The following is an 18,501-nucleotide window of genomic DNA, read 5'->3' as shown; positions in this document are numbered from 1 at the left end:
GTAAAATATAGGAAAATAATACTAAGGAATAATAATTCTGTAGGAAAATAAAAATCAAATCCAATTTCCATAATTTAATTTTACTAAGAAGTGATTTCCAGTTAATATAAGTTACCATCGCATAACCATCCTGGCAAATATTTTTCTGAACTGAATTGTTCCTGACGACAATTTTCCAGAAAATGACGCGTCACTGCGCGACAGTAACCATTGCCACTCACCTCTGTGTCCAATGTCCATTATAGATACATAGATACTATTTTTTAAGTAGAATGAAAATATCTCATTTTCAAATTTTACAAAATTATTTTAATTTAATGTATAACTATAACAAATAATTTTATGTTTAACTATTATATATATTCTGTTGATTCTAATTATTTCAATAATACCTCCGGCAGGGGCGGATTGGCCCAGGGTGCTATACACCAAGTAGCACCCCGGGCCCCCGTTTGTATTTATGATCCGGGCCCCCGATTACAACAGTCGGTATACGGTATAATACTGGTATAATACGGTATTATACAAAATAAAAATAAAATTCCTTATTTCAACATCTCTACAAATAAACAACATGTTATTCTTAATTTTTTTTTTATATTTACTTATAAAACTTAGGGCTCTTTACTAATTTAGGTAGGTTTGAAAAAAAATTACGGGCCCCTAATTAATTTTGCACCCCGGGCCAAAAATAACCAGTCCGCCCCTGACCTCCGGTTGTGAAAAATACGTGTGTTAAGTTAAATAGCCTAACATCAAATAGGCAACCAGAGATCAATGGGCGCATTACAAAATTAATATCAGGATGGAAGTTGTGGGAGCGTGGGGGGCGTGGGGCCTACAGCCTACCCATAGGCGCAACTATAGGGAGGTGCCCCAAGCTCTAATTCGGCACCTCCGGTCCACTGTTATAGAACACCAAAAATAATTTTAGAAAAGAGCGATTTCTTTATTTAATGTAAGATTTTTTTTATTTAACGATTTTATTTAAGAAAAAATCAATTAAAAAGAGGGTTTCCTAACATTCATTAGTTATTTCAATTTTCAGTTACAATTCCAAGAAGTTCTGTAACACGGGAACGCATTTTTTAAAGTATGCAACGAATTAAAAATTGGTCGAGGACAAGCATGTTACTATGTTACATCAATGATTTACTGACTTGTCCACTTTAAACATTAAGAAGTATGTTGTGAATAACATAAAAACAGAAACGGTGTTGCCGCCGTGTTGGATAAGTTACCTATACCGGCTACCCACTTACCAGCACAAAAACAAGGAAAATAGGTTTGAAATAATAGGCACATTACATTCTTATCAACCAATATCAAACGCACCTATATTATTTGTATTTGTTGTATTGGTTGTATAACTTGAAAAATATTATACGTATTATAATAACAAGACAAACATTTACTTTGTAAGTAAAATATATACAAATAAATGGGTAATTATATTGAAGTTATAACAATTAACAGAAGTTTGTTATTAATGATTTTGAAATATATTTTTAGGGGATGTGTGTGGCAAAGCAAGTATACATAATTTTAGTACCCCCTAAAATGTAGTTCTAGTTGCGATTATGGCTTACGCGTTATAAAACAATATAATAATTGAATTTATTTCAATTTGAAACAGTTAGAAACGCGCCGACAAACCACGTCATCCACGGACTAATTAATTTCGATAAATCGGCCTACACTACGTCCATAAGCATTCAAATTTCGTAGAGTATTCGCCGAGCATTTTCAGGAGCATTCAATGTTTCAATCATAGAACGATTTATTATTTATTTGTTCCGTAATAAATGTAATTTCAACACATTTTATAGACAACAAGCTTATAATAAATTCCACTATATACAGCGAAACTTCAATGTAACGAACTTCCATTTAAAAACATTTTCTGTTTAACGAATTATTTTTAAGAACAAAATGAAATTGTCCAAATTATATCCAAACTTACTTAATTATGTATCTAACGAATATCTTCATAATACGAATTTATTTGTTTCCCACGAGACTTCGTAATATGGAACATGGAAGTTACACTGTATTATATTATGAGATATTAAAATAAGAACAAACCAATGGCTTAAAACTATCTACTATATACTCTCAAGTCTCAATAATTGAAAAAATTTCAAAATCGAACTGAAAGCTTAATTTACTGAGAAAGTATATATAATTTGAAGAAAACACGTGTATTTGGTACCTAATAAAGTTTGAGACGGTGGTAGACAGAGCTCTACAATTTAAATAATCTTGAACAAAACCTCTATAAGTTGAGCTTATTAATTGTATTTGAAGTGATTGTTCAACCGAGTACTGGCATACACGCATTCAGTAAGAACATTTATAAATTTAAATTTTAGCATCGAAAAATAACGTCAATGGTTATTATTGCCATATTGTTTTGAGAAATTTTTCCAATAATACGTTTATTGATAACTGTTTTACAATATTATGAACAGACAGATCTAAATATCTAATCAACTTTCTACCTCCAAAATTGTAGTACGTATAGATTAGTTGTTGCTCCACGCAGAACATCGCCGTTCACTTCAGGGTACATTTCCAGTTAATTATATGTAATATTTTTCGGGTAGTAATGTAGTATATTTTAATTCTATCTTTAAATTGATTATTGAATACAATTTTATTTCAACGTATTGAATTATTATTATTATTGTATTACTATGATTAATCATTTTGTGTTTAAAACTTTAAATTGGTATTAATTCTATTTATTTAAATTAAACGTCGTCGTGCAAATACGACGTGCTACGTCATTAAAAAAGGAACGTCCCACAAGAGATCGCTGGGTGCATTACACTATATAGAATTTAGGATTCTTCGAACAACAAAGTTTATGTTTGTTATTCCATCCTGCAAACGCGCACACACGAAATCCGTACAAACAAATATTAGGTACAGATTATTATTGTTGTCTACTGCGTATAACCCAGCCTACTGCAGGATATAATATTATAATGGTAGTTTGGTATAGCGTATACCTAGGTACCTCTGGGCTCTGCAGGCTACCCACAATACACGACAACGTCGCACGCAGCATTATTCGAAATCGAATATAATTGAAAAGGTCGATATATTTACAAAAAAAAATATACATATATACATATATATGTAGTATAGTGTATTGGCCATACCCTCGGTTGGAGTGAATTATTATTGAAGAAGGTTTTGGCAACGTGGCACTGGAACACGAAGACTGTACATAACATTATATATCTATATAATTGTGTAAAGGTATACGTTTAAAACATGAACCATCTGCATTTTGCCGTCCCGTTTACCTGCACGGTTCTGATTTTCTACCCTTAACAGTCGACGACGCAAACCCTTAGGAAGGAGAAAAACATTTTTAAAAACGCCAGCTGCAACACACTTCTATACATATTTTTCGTGCACCGACATCGTTGGGTATAATATATATACATGTATACATACATAAAACGGACTATACAGTATACGTACTATATTATATATAATATATGATGTGATCTTCGATATCTCAGGTAGTGTAGGTACTATTAGCTATATATAATAATTTTGTACCTATAATGTATATATACTATAATATATATTTATATGGATATAATATATAACCAAACGTCACGTTACCGTTCTTATTTTATTATTGGCGTTCTATAATTTATTGTCACCTGCCTAAAATAAAAATCTACCCCTAATAATCTCATCTTTGATACATGTAGGTACACTAACACGCGTTGTATTTTATCTTTGGGCATAGTGTTTTCTCAAAGACGAATACCAACGTTGAAAATAATCTAATAAACATAATATAGGAAGGTACAATATTCGTACAATATTCAACGGAGTAAAATATATTATTATGTTCGGTATGAAAATTATTATTAGTTCAGTATTCATTTAGACTTGGACCGGATTAAGAGTTTTGGCACTCACTCGTATTCGTATACTTTCCAATATCAATTTTAATTTGACGTAGAATTAATATTATTGCATTATTTCAAATCTGTTAGAACAATATTATGCTGTGAATAATTTTTAACATATATCAGAAAATACTGACGTCTAAATTTAAATTGTCTTAATAATACGCCCTATACCTCCTTGAGTCCCCAGTGTTATTCGGGGCTATATTGGACGAATATAATACTAATATATTTTAATATTTATAGTATTGTTTAATTTGCGCGTAAGTGAAATATTTTGCATTCTTAAAATATTTTTAGGTAAATCATATCAAACTGCGCATTGTAAATTAATTTATTAGTAAATTACTAAAGTAGGTACCATCTACCTACGTGTGTGGATATTAACGATGAAATAATTGGGATTTAGGGTTTATAAACATTAATTCACGCATAATTATACGCGGTTCTTAGGCAATATGTATGTAGTATATACTGCATATGCACCTACCATGTGCAATAATACGTCGAAAAGACAAATCGTCTGTTAACATAAAATTATGGTTACTACCTATGTCCTGTGTATCATTCAATAATGTGAACAACAGATTATTATTATTATTATTTTTTTTTTTTTGCTAATTTACATATACGTGCACTGTGCAGAATTATATATTAACGTATTCTTAACAGTGAGCCTAATTTAAAACAATACTCGGCTAGATATCAAAATGTTACTAAGGACAATTTACTATTAATGGTATTTGGTATACATTAGTCAAACATGTGCCTGTATGAGGAATGTATTATTACTATTATATATACGTAATGAACTTGGCATTTTTCCTAAAAAGTCCCGCGTAAAAAAGTCCGATGGAATTTAAGTCCGGTAAAAAATTATATTTATATTACACACCAAATACCTATACAATAAAAATTTAAAATATTATATCAATTATGACATTACGCACCAAATGTTACATTACAGTTGAATTAAAAAATTTTCAACACTTAACTTGGAGTTATTAATACGTTCGCGTAATGTTTGGAGCCTGATGTTTTATGGAATTGTTTTTCTCTTTCTAAGGATTTAGCAACATTTGAAATCGACACATAGTCACAGACTGAGTATTTGACAGAATAACCAAACTATTAGTGTAAAAAAAATTGTAATTACTAATTTTCGACTTTCCAATTAATGTCATATTCTATAACATAATATGGTTGGATCTTTAAAACTGAAAGATAAGTAAAGACTAGGTGACCTAACTTAATAAAGTCACCTACAAACAAAAATAATTATTAAATTCGGGACATTTTACGCAGGACTCTTTTTTGTGTAATACAAATACAAATATAGAACATTTTCGTATCAAACGCAACGAATCGTATTAGGCACACATAATATTATTATAGGTATATAGGTACGATCGTAAATTCATATTAAAAGATGGGGAGTGTCGAGAAACACCTGCAATCTGTATAATGTTATATAACCTTAAAGAATAATTGGTGCTTCCTAAATGCATATATATGGGTATATTTGTTGGATTACACATTTTAATCATGATTTTAATAGACCAACTCAACAGTTTACTTTATATATAATTATAATTAAATAAGGATTTACCAATCAAATTTCACTGTAACAACTGTACAACGATATTTATTATACTGTACAGTATTATATTATATTATGTAAGAGTATACATTATCATAAATTAATATATTATACCAATATAATATTATAATATAATTAAAATGACACGTAATAGCGGAATATCTAGAACCACTAGAACGTCCAAAACCATCAAAACAGAAAATATATAATATAGGTACTATTCAAATAGTAAATGATAATATTTTGTTATTGACATATGCATATGTGATAAGATAAAAATGCAATCGCCGGATTTATAATGCCGAAAAAACTCTAGATCCTGTCATAAACAAATAGCCTAAAAATAGCTTATTGCGCCGTTTAGAAAACTGCGTCTTGACTGCAAACGAATCGTGCATATTATAATATTGTCGTGAGTACTCAGTAATCTGTAGTAACTAAACATATCGCGGATGGTGCGAGAGCTGAGGAGTAATAATAATCCTCTGAATCTATAATATCCTGCGAACCTACCTATATTGCAATAGGTGGGTAGGTAAGATTAATTGTTACCGAGCATTGAGTAAACTTTGATATTCAAGTATTTCCCAAACTTTCATCGGTAATTGAGTAATTGCAATTTGGTAAGTGTACTATAAATAAGTAATTATAATCCGGCCAAGTAGTGAATACGTGGAGTAAACATAGTATTTGTGATTGTGTGCAATGTATATAAATATTATATCTTATTTCATTATATTTGTTTGTTTTTTTCGTCTGAAACGTATATAAAATCATAAACCCAGTATCTACAATGACTCACCACCGTTAGAAGGCGCCGTCGAGAGTTGATTGTTTTCGGTATTGTTTTCACTCATTTCGGTGCAGGTTCGTGGCTCGGCGTGTTCGGCACCTGCAAAGAAACACATACGAATCAAGAAAACAATATATTATAATATTACAAGCCTACACGTCATGCCGTTTGCCATAAAGGCATTTTAGGTGTAGGTGCAAGTAAAATAGTAGGTATAATGTATATATATGTGAAATGCGAGGAACGATGTAGAATAAATAGATAGATCTCAAATTTATAGACGTATAGTTGGGTATTATCTACGATCACACGTCGTATAATAATATAAAACATCGCAGACTGTATAGTCGGTGGCTGCGGGAAAAACGAGGAAAACACTACATACTATACGGGTTATACAAGAATATTGTGATGAAAAATAACCACTAGACGACGATGAACTCAAGATCACGCGTGCAGCGTTGTGGTATGTATACAAGTATAATACATTCATATAGGTAAACATGATTTCATGGGAGCTTACTGTGCCCTATATACTTAGATATTAAACAAGCACATAGGTAATATACATAATATTATATAATAAATAAGTATAGGAAAGCCATCCACGGATTCATCTCATCATCAACGTTATATATTATTATTATTTATTAGTAGTATCATTGTTAATTACCTAGTATATTGTTAATAATATTAACGGTCGTCCGTAATGGTACCCGCACGATATTATGGTGGCGGGAGAAGAGAAGAAAAAAAGGTCCGTTGGATACACTCGTGTCACAGTTGCATGTATTAAAGTCACGGTTAAAATATTAATATGTTATAATATGTATTAAAGTCACAGTTAAATACTAAATGTATTGAAAAATGTATTATGGTGCGCGTGTGAGGTCCTCGTGAGCTGCGTGCGCGCGCGAATGTGTGCCTTCGTGTACTACACCGAGGCCTGGTGCACGTTTTCGTCGTTCTGCTGGTTCGTCAGACGGCGGCGGCGGCGGCGGCGGCGGTGGTATGGTAAAAATGTTGGGCCTCCACGAAAAACGCGTCGTGTTAGGTTAGGGTGCGTGCGCGCGCGCCACTCGGGGTGGTGTATAATAATATAATACAATATAATAATATTATACGTGACGCGTAAATGGTAAATATATATATTATTATTATTATTATTAGTATTATGGTATTGTGCGGCGTGCGACGGACAGGGCATTTTTCCCAGGGAGAGTGTGGGGAGGCGAGGGAGCCGGCGCGGCGTATATCCCCCAACCGAAAAATGGACGGGCACTGCGCATGCGCCCCGAACCGTAAATCACTCCCATCCGGCGGGGGCCGGTCACAGCAGCAACATCAGCAGCAGCAGCCAGCAGTCAGCATTGCTGTATGGTATACTATGTACTAAATTATATACATACATATATATATATATATATATATATCGCGTTGTTATTATAATAGCCGTAATAATATTGTATATAATATATAGATGTGTGTGCGAGCGCCGTGCGGTGGTGGTGCGTTGCGGGGCGCTGTCACACCGGAGCCGGTCGGCGGTCGCCACTGGAAATCGCAGAACCGCCGTCCGGTATCGTCGCGTATTATATACGCACTGTTGGCGTCGCGCTGGTTTCTACGTTTTAAAAATATTATTTTCCCTCCCATTTTCGTTCACAAGATTCTTCGCGTCTCGTACGTGGCAGTGGCTACGCATGATATTCATTTCCCGCGTCAACGCGGTCGCCGCCGCCGCATCCCTCTTTCCCCCCACCTATAGCGGACACCCCCTACAAACGGTGTTGTGTATGTGCAGCGTGTCCTAGGTTAGGGAGAGTATACGTGGACGGGTGAAGGGGGGGTGGGGGGGGGGGGTACGGAGGACGCGACGACTGCGGCTGTATACGAATAATACGATGAGCCGAACCGACCGGAGATTGAACACGATACGCGCGACGTGTGCATACCATATTCCAGACGAGAGATTTTCATGCGCACAATAATAATAAACCATGACCCGCTCGTTTTCGAACTCATTACAAACGTGGCGTGCTGCAGCCGCGGTGCTGGTTGTGGTATTGGGCGGCGGCGGCGGCGTTCGATCTAAAATTTCGCGCTGTAAACACACGCTACACCCATTTAATACTATACGTTTGTACCGCCGCGGGTTGGAAAACCGTCGTCATTAATGATGACGTTAGTACGTTAAATTAATATTATTAATAAATAATATAATAATATTATATTCCAAATGTATAGTTGCGCGTCGCCACAGACGCGGCTTCAGAGACTTACCAGGGGGGAGGGGGGCATTGGTTTTTAGCTATCACAAAATTTTTCATAAACCGTCTGTCGACAAAATAATATTTAACATGTTACAAATTACAATGTTATGAATTATGAGTTATGACTTGTGATTATTGATCAATTATAGTATTTTCCACAAATTACTAATTAGTACACGGGCTAGGGTCTGGTGTTCCTACATGATTCACATCACACATTAGTATTATAATATGTTTTTTTAGGCAAATTAAAATTGTTAGATATCTAAATCAATAATCTAATATAATAATTTAATATTCCCAATATCAAATATAATATGTATTAAGAAATTAAACATTTTTGAAAGCCTGGGGGGCATGACCCCAGTGCCCCGTCCACCCTCGGAGCCGCGCCTGGCGTCGCGTGTGTACCCTATCAAGTATTAACCTATGCCAATCGCATAACTGCATAATAGTAATATAATATAATGCTATACAGTGTGCACGAGGCTGCACTCCGGAGCTATATTCCGTGTTTGTATCCCGTAAAAAGAAAATGTATTTCCTAATGTTATACCTAACTTATAATAATATATTGAGCATCATTTGCGTATATACATATAATAATATTAAATATATCTTATACGTCGTCAAACTCTTGAATCTTGAACAGCCACATCCCGTCATCCCCACAAGTCACGACCGTGAAAATGTTAAAGCAGTTAATATATTTTCTATTTTCTATATCAGCTACTTAAACTCGTACATACATATGCTTAAATTTGTCTAGGTAAAAGCTTTCGAATCATTTACTTAAGTAATATATTGTTGTATACTTGTGTCAAAAAACATATTGATTTCTATATAGGTACCTATATAGAGGCAATCGTTTTTATCGAATGACCGCACTGCCGTCATATATACAATACCGGGATGATTCCTTTTATCATTGAACACTCATTATTTCAAAGTGTAACCTCTTTTTTAGAAAATATTTTTTTACGGAGCGGAGTGAAGTGGTACGGGGTTACCCCGCGAAATGTTTGTCCACTTCTCCGCTTATCTAAACTTTGAATACTTATAACTCTGAACTCATAAAATACTCGTCCCAAATTCGATTTTCATGTATCAAAATACTAAGTAAAATATTCTGCTTTCGAATATAAAATTAAAACCCAATGTTGTCATTCAAAAAAGTAAAAACTTAAAAAATTATAAGGATAAAAAATATTTAAAAATATAATTTTTTAAGAAAAACGTTGTTTTATAAGTGACTTGAACCTATGTAAAAAAATATTTTCAAAAAAATTTACACTTTTTGAAATAATGAGTGTTCAATGATAAAAGAATCACCCGGTATATCTCATAAGTTATAATAATATAACCTATAACCTTATTTACCCGCATTAAAAACCGATATAAATGCGATTATTTATTGTTTATTAAACAGTTAAACATACCACATTATATTATATTATACCATCACGACCCAACACAAGACCTTTAAAACTTATACAGAACTCACCCTTACCTCGAATATCTATGTTATTCCACGATACTGCTATATAGTATCTCGTGTAATAATATATATATCGTACCAACCCGAATCTGAATATCGTTGGAGATTATTTTTAATTTTATATTTTTATCATTTTGCCCTCGACACACATATTAAATAATCGCCGCGCCGAAGGACAGGGGTGTTATCAGGTCAATATCGTAGGGGGAGGGGATAAAAGAAAATGATTATTGTTAGGTATACACTATACATAATTTAGTAAGTAGTCACCACTCAGATTAAAAAACCGAAAGTTTATAATGATTTCGACTTTTATTAGCTCAAAATAATTAATTAATATAATTAATATTATGTTATGTTCATTGCGTTGTATCTATAGCCTAAGGGCATAGTCTATACTATATAGAGTACGTAAGTATTTAAAAGTGCCAACCCTGCAATAAGTCTATAAGCCCGCAGGTCGCATTAATTCTGACCCTTCAACCTAACCAAGTTTTTAATCTAATAAACAATAACCAATGCAATAATAGAAATAGGTAACTAAAAATAAGCAGAAACTATCGATACATTATTTATTTACTTAAACGCCTAAACAAAGTTTTATTATATTAGACGATCGCTCTTATCCCCTTATAAATAAGGACGTGTTTTTAGTGCATAAATAAGGAATTCTGCAAAGCATACAGAAGAAACCCAAATCATTTAGTGACATATAGTTATAATTAATTTAGCTAACAAAACCATCTAACGAGATGCTAATTAATGCTTTGACGGACGCCCTTCTATAACGTCCTGTACTGCTATTGAGCATATAATGACTATGACTATAGTCACTAGTGTTTTACTATATTATACTAAATAGTAAATACTAATTTATATCGTATAGAACACTATAGTAAATTCTGAGGCTGACTGTGACTGCGTGTTGTATACATTGTGCGTCATATATACTTTCAAAGCTGTTAATATTTTTACAATTGAAATAATATGTTTACTGTATAGTGTATACTATATAAAACATTACCCTGATAATATATTCTGAGAACTCTGCGGAACATATACATTTTGAAATCTGAACCTAAGTTATTATCGCTCCATGAGCATTTAACTAAATCAGTATTATTCGAGATATCTAACTAATTTATAGCGGAACCATTTTCATACGCATATATTGATACATACACGTCGTAAATATGTTATAGGAGGAATATCTAAAAGCCCATAATTTTTTCCTGAAAATTTTTCAATAATCATTTCTTTTGTCATTAATTGTTTTTCAATATTTCAGTCTATATATTATGTCTATATAACTATGATTTATATAGTGCAGGCTGTTGTAACGATTTTTTATTATTGTTTTAAGCCAGTTTTTAATTTTATGTATAGGTAGGTACCCACTTTAGAAACGCTGCGTTTGTACGTGTTTTCATCGATGCATTTATTGGAAGAGTACCTATTATTAATGCGTTTTGTCTCTTATATGTAAATGCTAAAATTTTAATAGAGTTTCATCTGTATAAGTTTACGATTCGTCGTATGTATACCTACGATTGTACCTATTCAATTTTCACGACTGTAACACCTACGAGTTACGACCACCACATAAATTGGATATTGCTTAACAAACTCTAAAAAAAAAACCTATATACCAACATTATACTAAATTTAAATTAATTCATCATTTACGACTCAAAAATAAAAATAACTAATATTCTCCAGTTTCCTAGTAACTATAATAACTATCAATGTATATTATACTTATGGGCTACTAGAAAATAAAAAGATTTACAAATATATATTTATATTTTTTTTTTCGATTTAATGATTATTAGATTCTGAGCGGAACGAGGAAGCTATTATTTTTACAATGGTGTTTATTTTTTTTTTTTTTTATTATTCTTTTTATATCCTGTATACAAAATTTCTTCCAGAAGGAGTTTTTCGATTTCAACATATAGTACCTTATTTTTTAGCAAATTGGATCAAGATGGTACTTTAGAGAGGTCATTTTTCGATTTTCTCAATAGTTATTTAATGCCACGGGAAAAACCACTGGAAAATTACGAAAAAACGCTAAAAATGGGATTTTAATTTCTAACGCTTTGTTTATCACCATAGAAACGAATAAAAAATTATAATATTTTAATATTAATTCAACTTACATGATAAAATAAATAATAACAAAATATAAAATATCCAGACTGACAAACCGTCTCCGCTCAGAATCGTTTTTCTTATAGAATGATATTATATCATTGAATTCAAGTCTAATACAACCATTATACAATGACCCCCACTTGTAATCTACTTTACAGCAGAGCGACATTCACACACCTGCTTTTTTTTTCACTTTATGGTCACTTTTTTGTTAATTTTTTGTATTTAGTGTATACACAATCCGGACTACGAAGTATTTCTATAGTCATTATAATCCGTAATATATACTATGCATATAAGGCTATATAAGGTGCAGTTGCATCTTGCGGCCTACCAGTTACCACAGTGGCACAGTCTCCAGATGTTATGAAGGCTGTTGGAACAACCAAATGTACAAAATAAATATATGTGTGTATACACTTATATTTAATTCGATAAATTATTTTATAATTTAAATCACTTTACGCGCAATTCACAAATGTACAATATACTTACTATAGTTTGATCTTTACATAATATTGTGAATATCACACGTTTTGAAAAATATTTAGATAATATTTTTTTATTGAAGCTCGTTACTGTATCGAACGCAGGAAATAGAGGACAGTCTGTTGTATGTGTATATGAACTATGAGCATTGTGCTCTTAAATATTAACGTTTGAGGTAGGTACCTACTACCTACGTAGCATTATTATGATGGCTATATACCGCAAAAATAAAATACACTGAAGAAGTAGCATGGACATTTTTAGAAGTAATAATATGCGTTACAAATTTAAAAATCAATATCGTTTTTACATTATATACGATTTCATATAATTGCACATGGAACACATGTGGGGAAGTAGGTACTATAGCCACTATAGGTACCTTCTTATAGTAATATAATGGTCTACAGGACTGCAGGTCTACAGAACTGCTGTAAGGATATAATATTATGGTGGACACTGAATAAATGCGCCACAGGGAATATATTATTTTGAAAACCATCACAATGTGTAGCCTTATTATAGGAGTTTAGAATATTTGTGTTTCCGTGGAATAAAATTATTCCACATAACATAGGTCCTTGAAATGTTGAAACGCAGGACGATCCTGCAGTATGTATATATATGCGAATAATTTGGATCGCGGAATAAAAAAACCCACAGTACATGTTAGTATGTCACAGTATTACATGAAAATTATCGAACAAAAACTTATATCAAACAAAGTGACTATAATATGGTTGTAAATAAGTATAGTGTAAAATGACTTAAATGAAACTAAACTCAATGAAAACCGTTTTGTTCTTTGTGATGACGTATTCCTCGAGGTAACGATTTAAATACCTATACCAGCTTATTTAAATTGTAAAATATTACTTATAGTTTATATAGTAGGTATAGATACACACTGAAGTAATTCAATTTTTAACAAAATGTAGGTATTTAAGTCTTTAAGATATATATTTAATATATAATAGCGGTATTCGTATTATCAATGCTGCATTATTAATTATTATACCTATTGACAAATATATTACTATAATATATAACTTTACTGAATAGTGGATAGCACCTACATGCTATTAAATAGTAGGTAGATTAAATATCAAAATTATAATTATTATATTTCTGTAATTATATATTATTATAATTTAATTATTGATATTTAATTTATCGTCTATATTGAATGGAATAATATATTACTGTTATAAATAAAAATATAGATAACTATTAATTATAATTTTTTAACTTATAAATTATCATCCAGTAATCAGTATAATAGCCTACATACATCCTATTATAAAATCCAGTCCAGACTATAATATGTATATAACGCTGTGGCGGATGTCTCTACCTAGCAACATAATAATATCGGATACTACTACATCAATGTATAATATGTTTATAAATTAATAATTATTATAATGATAAGTACCTAAATATAAAATATAAATGTATACTTACATGTATATAGTCAACATTGTGTATTATCATTATATTATATCAGGACTGCAAAAGTTGTAGTGTTATGTTATAAACTCATATAAACGATAACACTATATAACTAGTATATAAGCGCTATGCGGACACGAGCTATAGGGTCATAGGGATTTAGAGAAATAAGGTATAGCGTAAATACAAATAGTAAATATACCAATACTGTCCAGAACTCCGAAGAATATAAAGGATTACAAACAGCTGTGGCCTGTGTGTAAAATAAATGGTATAACAGTCGGTAGAATTTTTAAATAAAGAATTATTGTAATTTCATGGTATATTACCTAAATCTAAACGTATTATAGATATTATAATTTATAGAAAATATATAAATGTAGATATAATAAATAATAATATATTATATAATTACAAATTACTATAAAAGACAACAGTTTATAATTATTACGCATCTTACATTCTTACATAATATAGCCATATAGATATTAATATATTATAATTATATATATAATATTTGTTATAAAATGAATCAATAAAATACTCAACTGATATGTTCGCAGGCATTCACGATGTATCGCGGCTTCTATAAAGATATTTCGAGTCAACGCCATTCGACGGTAGTCGATGTTTAATGTTTTAAGTGTATGTATATATACCTAATATGCGTTAAAACTGAAGTGCCAGTGCAGGTACCTACTTATATTAAAATATTATTATCTTAATAGTAGTTAATACGCCGCCTCATAATTTGGTACGATATGAACACACAGTGGTTTATTATATAGGTACCTACTATACTAATATACTATTATAGTATTATATAACATATTAGTTAATATGTTAAATTATTTTATATATTATGTAGATTGAATGTAGGTATAGTAGGCAGGGCGTTCTTAGGATTTTCGAGGCCCAGGGCGAAAACCAAATTTACCACTACTTTTAAACGTGAGGCCTCCAAATTTAAGCAAAAGGCGCGAGCCCCAGGCCCCCCTAAGGACGGCTCTGATAGTAGGTACTATATATAGATACCTACCTATCTATACGTGATAAGTCATACAAATAAAAAACATTATAGCCTATACGTATAATACACGATACAGGTATATAGATGTATGTAATAGGCATACAGAAGGCCTATATAGTATACGAAACCTGCAGTCTATTCCTAAATCCATAGGTACCTATTCCAATCACGATGGGACAATATTTTTATATTTTAATGTTTACTCACAGTAATAATTCCGTTTATATTACTGCAGTTTTGAGTTTTTCTATTTTTATTTAAGCGTAGAATGAAAAACCTAGAGAACAACCAAAAAAAAAGAAAAAGAAATGTATCTATATAATAATATATAAGAATAAATAAATAGGGCGCTACGAGAACGCGGTGGCTATAATAGTAGGTAGATACCTTATAATTTATAAATATAATAATATGTTCACAATATTCATTCATACATTATATATTATGTATAAAAACAAAGGCGGTCACTATATCGTGGTGGGAAGGAGTGAATATTATACGTCAAGCTAGTAGTATTTCGTATACATATAATATTCTATTTTAACATTTCGCAACGTGGGCGGAGCTCCGCGTACGGTTGGCTCCGTTCCGCAATGTCGGATTATATTCGCACGCGAACACCTGTATCATGTATATATTATTATTATATTTGCATATAGTCGCGTAGTATACGCAAATACAGATATAAATACCGCGGCTACCCCTTTTCGTGCACATGCGGCGTGACCTGTGAGTGCGTTAATAATAATAATAATTACATATAGTATAGTTAATATAGTTAATAGTTATTACTTATGCATGGCTATAATTTCATTGATCATAAGTACAATATATAGTTATATTATATAATATAATAGGCACTATAATATTAAGAGTATTGTTATTGGTTTATATTTCATATTTATATTTAATCATATATAGTTAGGTAGTATTATTTAGGCATAAATGGTTATATTTGTTTAGTTGGTTCTCATATTTATTCTCATATATTAGTGTAAATGTATATTGTTTTTGCTAAATAAAATTATTATTATTATTATTATTATTATTAACTAAACAAATAAATATTAATACAATTTTGCATAGGTACATTTGTACACTTGTACAATAATTAAATCATTTTGCGCCAGTGGCGTATTTTGTATGTTTTTTGGGGGGTGTCCAGATAATATAGGTATATACTTAATTGTTAATTGGTTGCAATATTTCTCTGTTTTATATCTACTACCACTAAGTTCATAATATACTCATCAAATATTCTAATGAAACATTTTTTATTTATTTAATTAAAAGTAGTAATTTTTATGTAATTTAAATCACACATGTATAAAATACCTACCTACTGTATATCTGAAATAATTATAATACAAAAATTGTATTTTCTAGGTCATAATAGTTTTACAATTAAAAATGCATAATGGATAATTATTCTAAGTCTAACGCTCATGTGAATATGTGATCATAGTCTTAATAATTAAATAATAATAAAGCAACGAGAAAAAATGACTTAAAAAATATTACGATTCTACATAATTTAGATAAAGAATATTATATAATATGCCTATTATTAGTTTAAAAAATACTTAATAATAATGTTTTAATTTTATGAATATTAGTTTACGAATGCGGAATGTGCACTTGTGAAAAATAAGTATTATAAATAATATAGGTACTCACCTGCAATGACAATAATATGATAATATTATACTATTTCACTGTATATTTTATCTGGTCTTGTTTCTTTGACGACGATTAAATGAAAAATGATTCAAATTCAATTGATAAATAATAATATGTTTTAAAATAAATGTACATGGACATTTAAGATCCAACGTATTAATTTATTAAAAAAAAAAAACATCATTGTAATATTTTAATATCTAAATATACACAAATTCCCGCTGGAAAAACAAGTAACACAGACACATGAAGGCACGTAGCCACAAGATAAAAATATAAATTGCATATTATGTATACTGCAATAGGATAATAATAACATAATATTATTTAAACATAACATTAGTACCTATATAGTTATCAATTTATCATCATCAGTCACAATAATTTAATAATTATTACTATATATGTTGTTTGTTACATTCGATACCAGTGGTGCTATATAAAAATAACAGTTTTATAAATAATTAAAAATATAATAGGATAATAAGTTTATTATTTAAAACTAAATTTATTTTCTTTCCTAATTAGTTTAGGACTTTATATAATACTAAAATAGTTAGAACCACATATTTTTGTTCGTCAAATTCCTTTAAAATTGATCGAAATTAAAGATTGAATTTTTTTTTCAGTGGGGGGGTTTCCAGACACCGTGGACACCCCCACTCCCCCAAAATACGCCACTGTTTTGCGCCTTGATTTATCTATAACAAAATCATCTATGATTTGGTGGTGAGCTCTAGTCTCTATAATCGTAATCGATTAGCAGATTTCTGAGCAGTACCTATGCAATATGCAGGAGACGGGTGACAGTGCCAGCGTCGCGCGTCGTCGCAATGTTTATTATTATTAATTAATTTATCAAGACATCTGATTTCACAGAATTAATTCCAGTATTCAAATTGTGGTGCCAGGTGCGGGGTGAGGCGGGTTATTCCAGTTAATATCAAATAATTTACTTGCTAATCATTGTGAGAGCTGTCTCCCACCTAGCTAGTAGAGCGGCTATATACAATGTAGTGACTACAGTACTCCAGTATGATACGTGGTCTAATTATTATTTAAATATAATTATTAATTGTTTTATTATTTTCTATAATAATTATTACTAATTAATTTTATTTCGCGTTTATTTTGGTGATAAAGCGGTGAATGTATTATTATTATGTATGTTTAAAATAATTTTTAAACAGTAATTTAGATTTGTTTAAGTAATTACAATTGTTAAATTTATTAGTGACTATTATTATTTATGTCTAAAATAATTTGTCAGTTAGTTAGTTAATTAGTCATTTTAAGTTCAAATTTGGACGAAATTACATATTAAAAAACCTGGAATAACTATTTTAGTTATTTTATTGTGATTGTATAATATTATTCGTGGGTACTTGAAACTTCTAAAGTATACTATTATATATCTATGATAGTACCTCGGTTTGTTGTTGATGTATAACGCGTTACCTAATGGATATTGTGATATGATTAATTTGGAATTTATTATAATATTGATACTATAGATAAGTATACCTATAATATGTATGTCTAATATCTAGACTGACAAACCGTCTCCGCTCAGAATCGTTTTTCTTATATA

At 30.9% G+C, this 18,501-nt stretch overlaps 1 protein-coding gene across 1 annotated transcript in view; it reads right to left on the bottom strand.

Moving 5' to 3' along the window:
• The window catches only part of LOC100169209 (RNA-binding protein lin-28-like), a 14,261-nt gene extending 7,009 nt beyond the window's left edge, over positions 1-7,252 (bottom strand). The window contains 2 exon segments of the mRNA NM_001162842.2: positions 6,341-6,430; positions 7,005-7,252. Of these exon segments, the coding sequence (NP_001156314.1) occupies positions 6,341-6,395 (55 nt within the window). The 5' untranslated portion in view covers positions 6,396-6,430; positions 7,005-7,252.
• Positions 7,253-18,501: the final 11,249 nt, after the last annotated feature.

Source organism: Acyrthosiphon pisum, chromosome A1, assembly GCF_005508785.2.
Source record: "Acyrthosiphon pisum isolate AL4f chromosome A1, pea_aphid_22Mar2018_4r6ur, whole genome shotgun sequence".
Taxonomy (NCBI): Eukaryota; Metazoa; Arthropoda; class Insecta; order Hemiptera; family Aphididae; genus Acyrthosiphon; species Acyrthosiphon pisum.
This window is presented reverse-complemented; position numbering and strand designations above follow the sequence as displayed.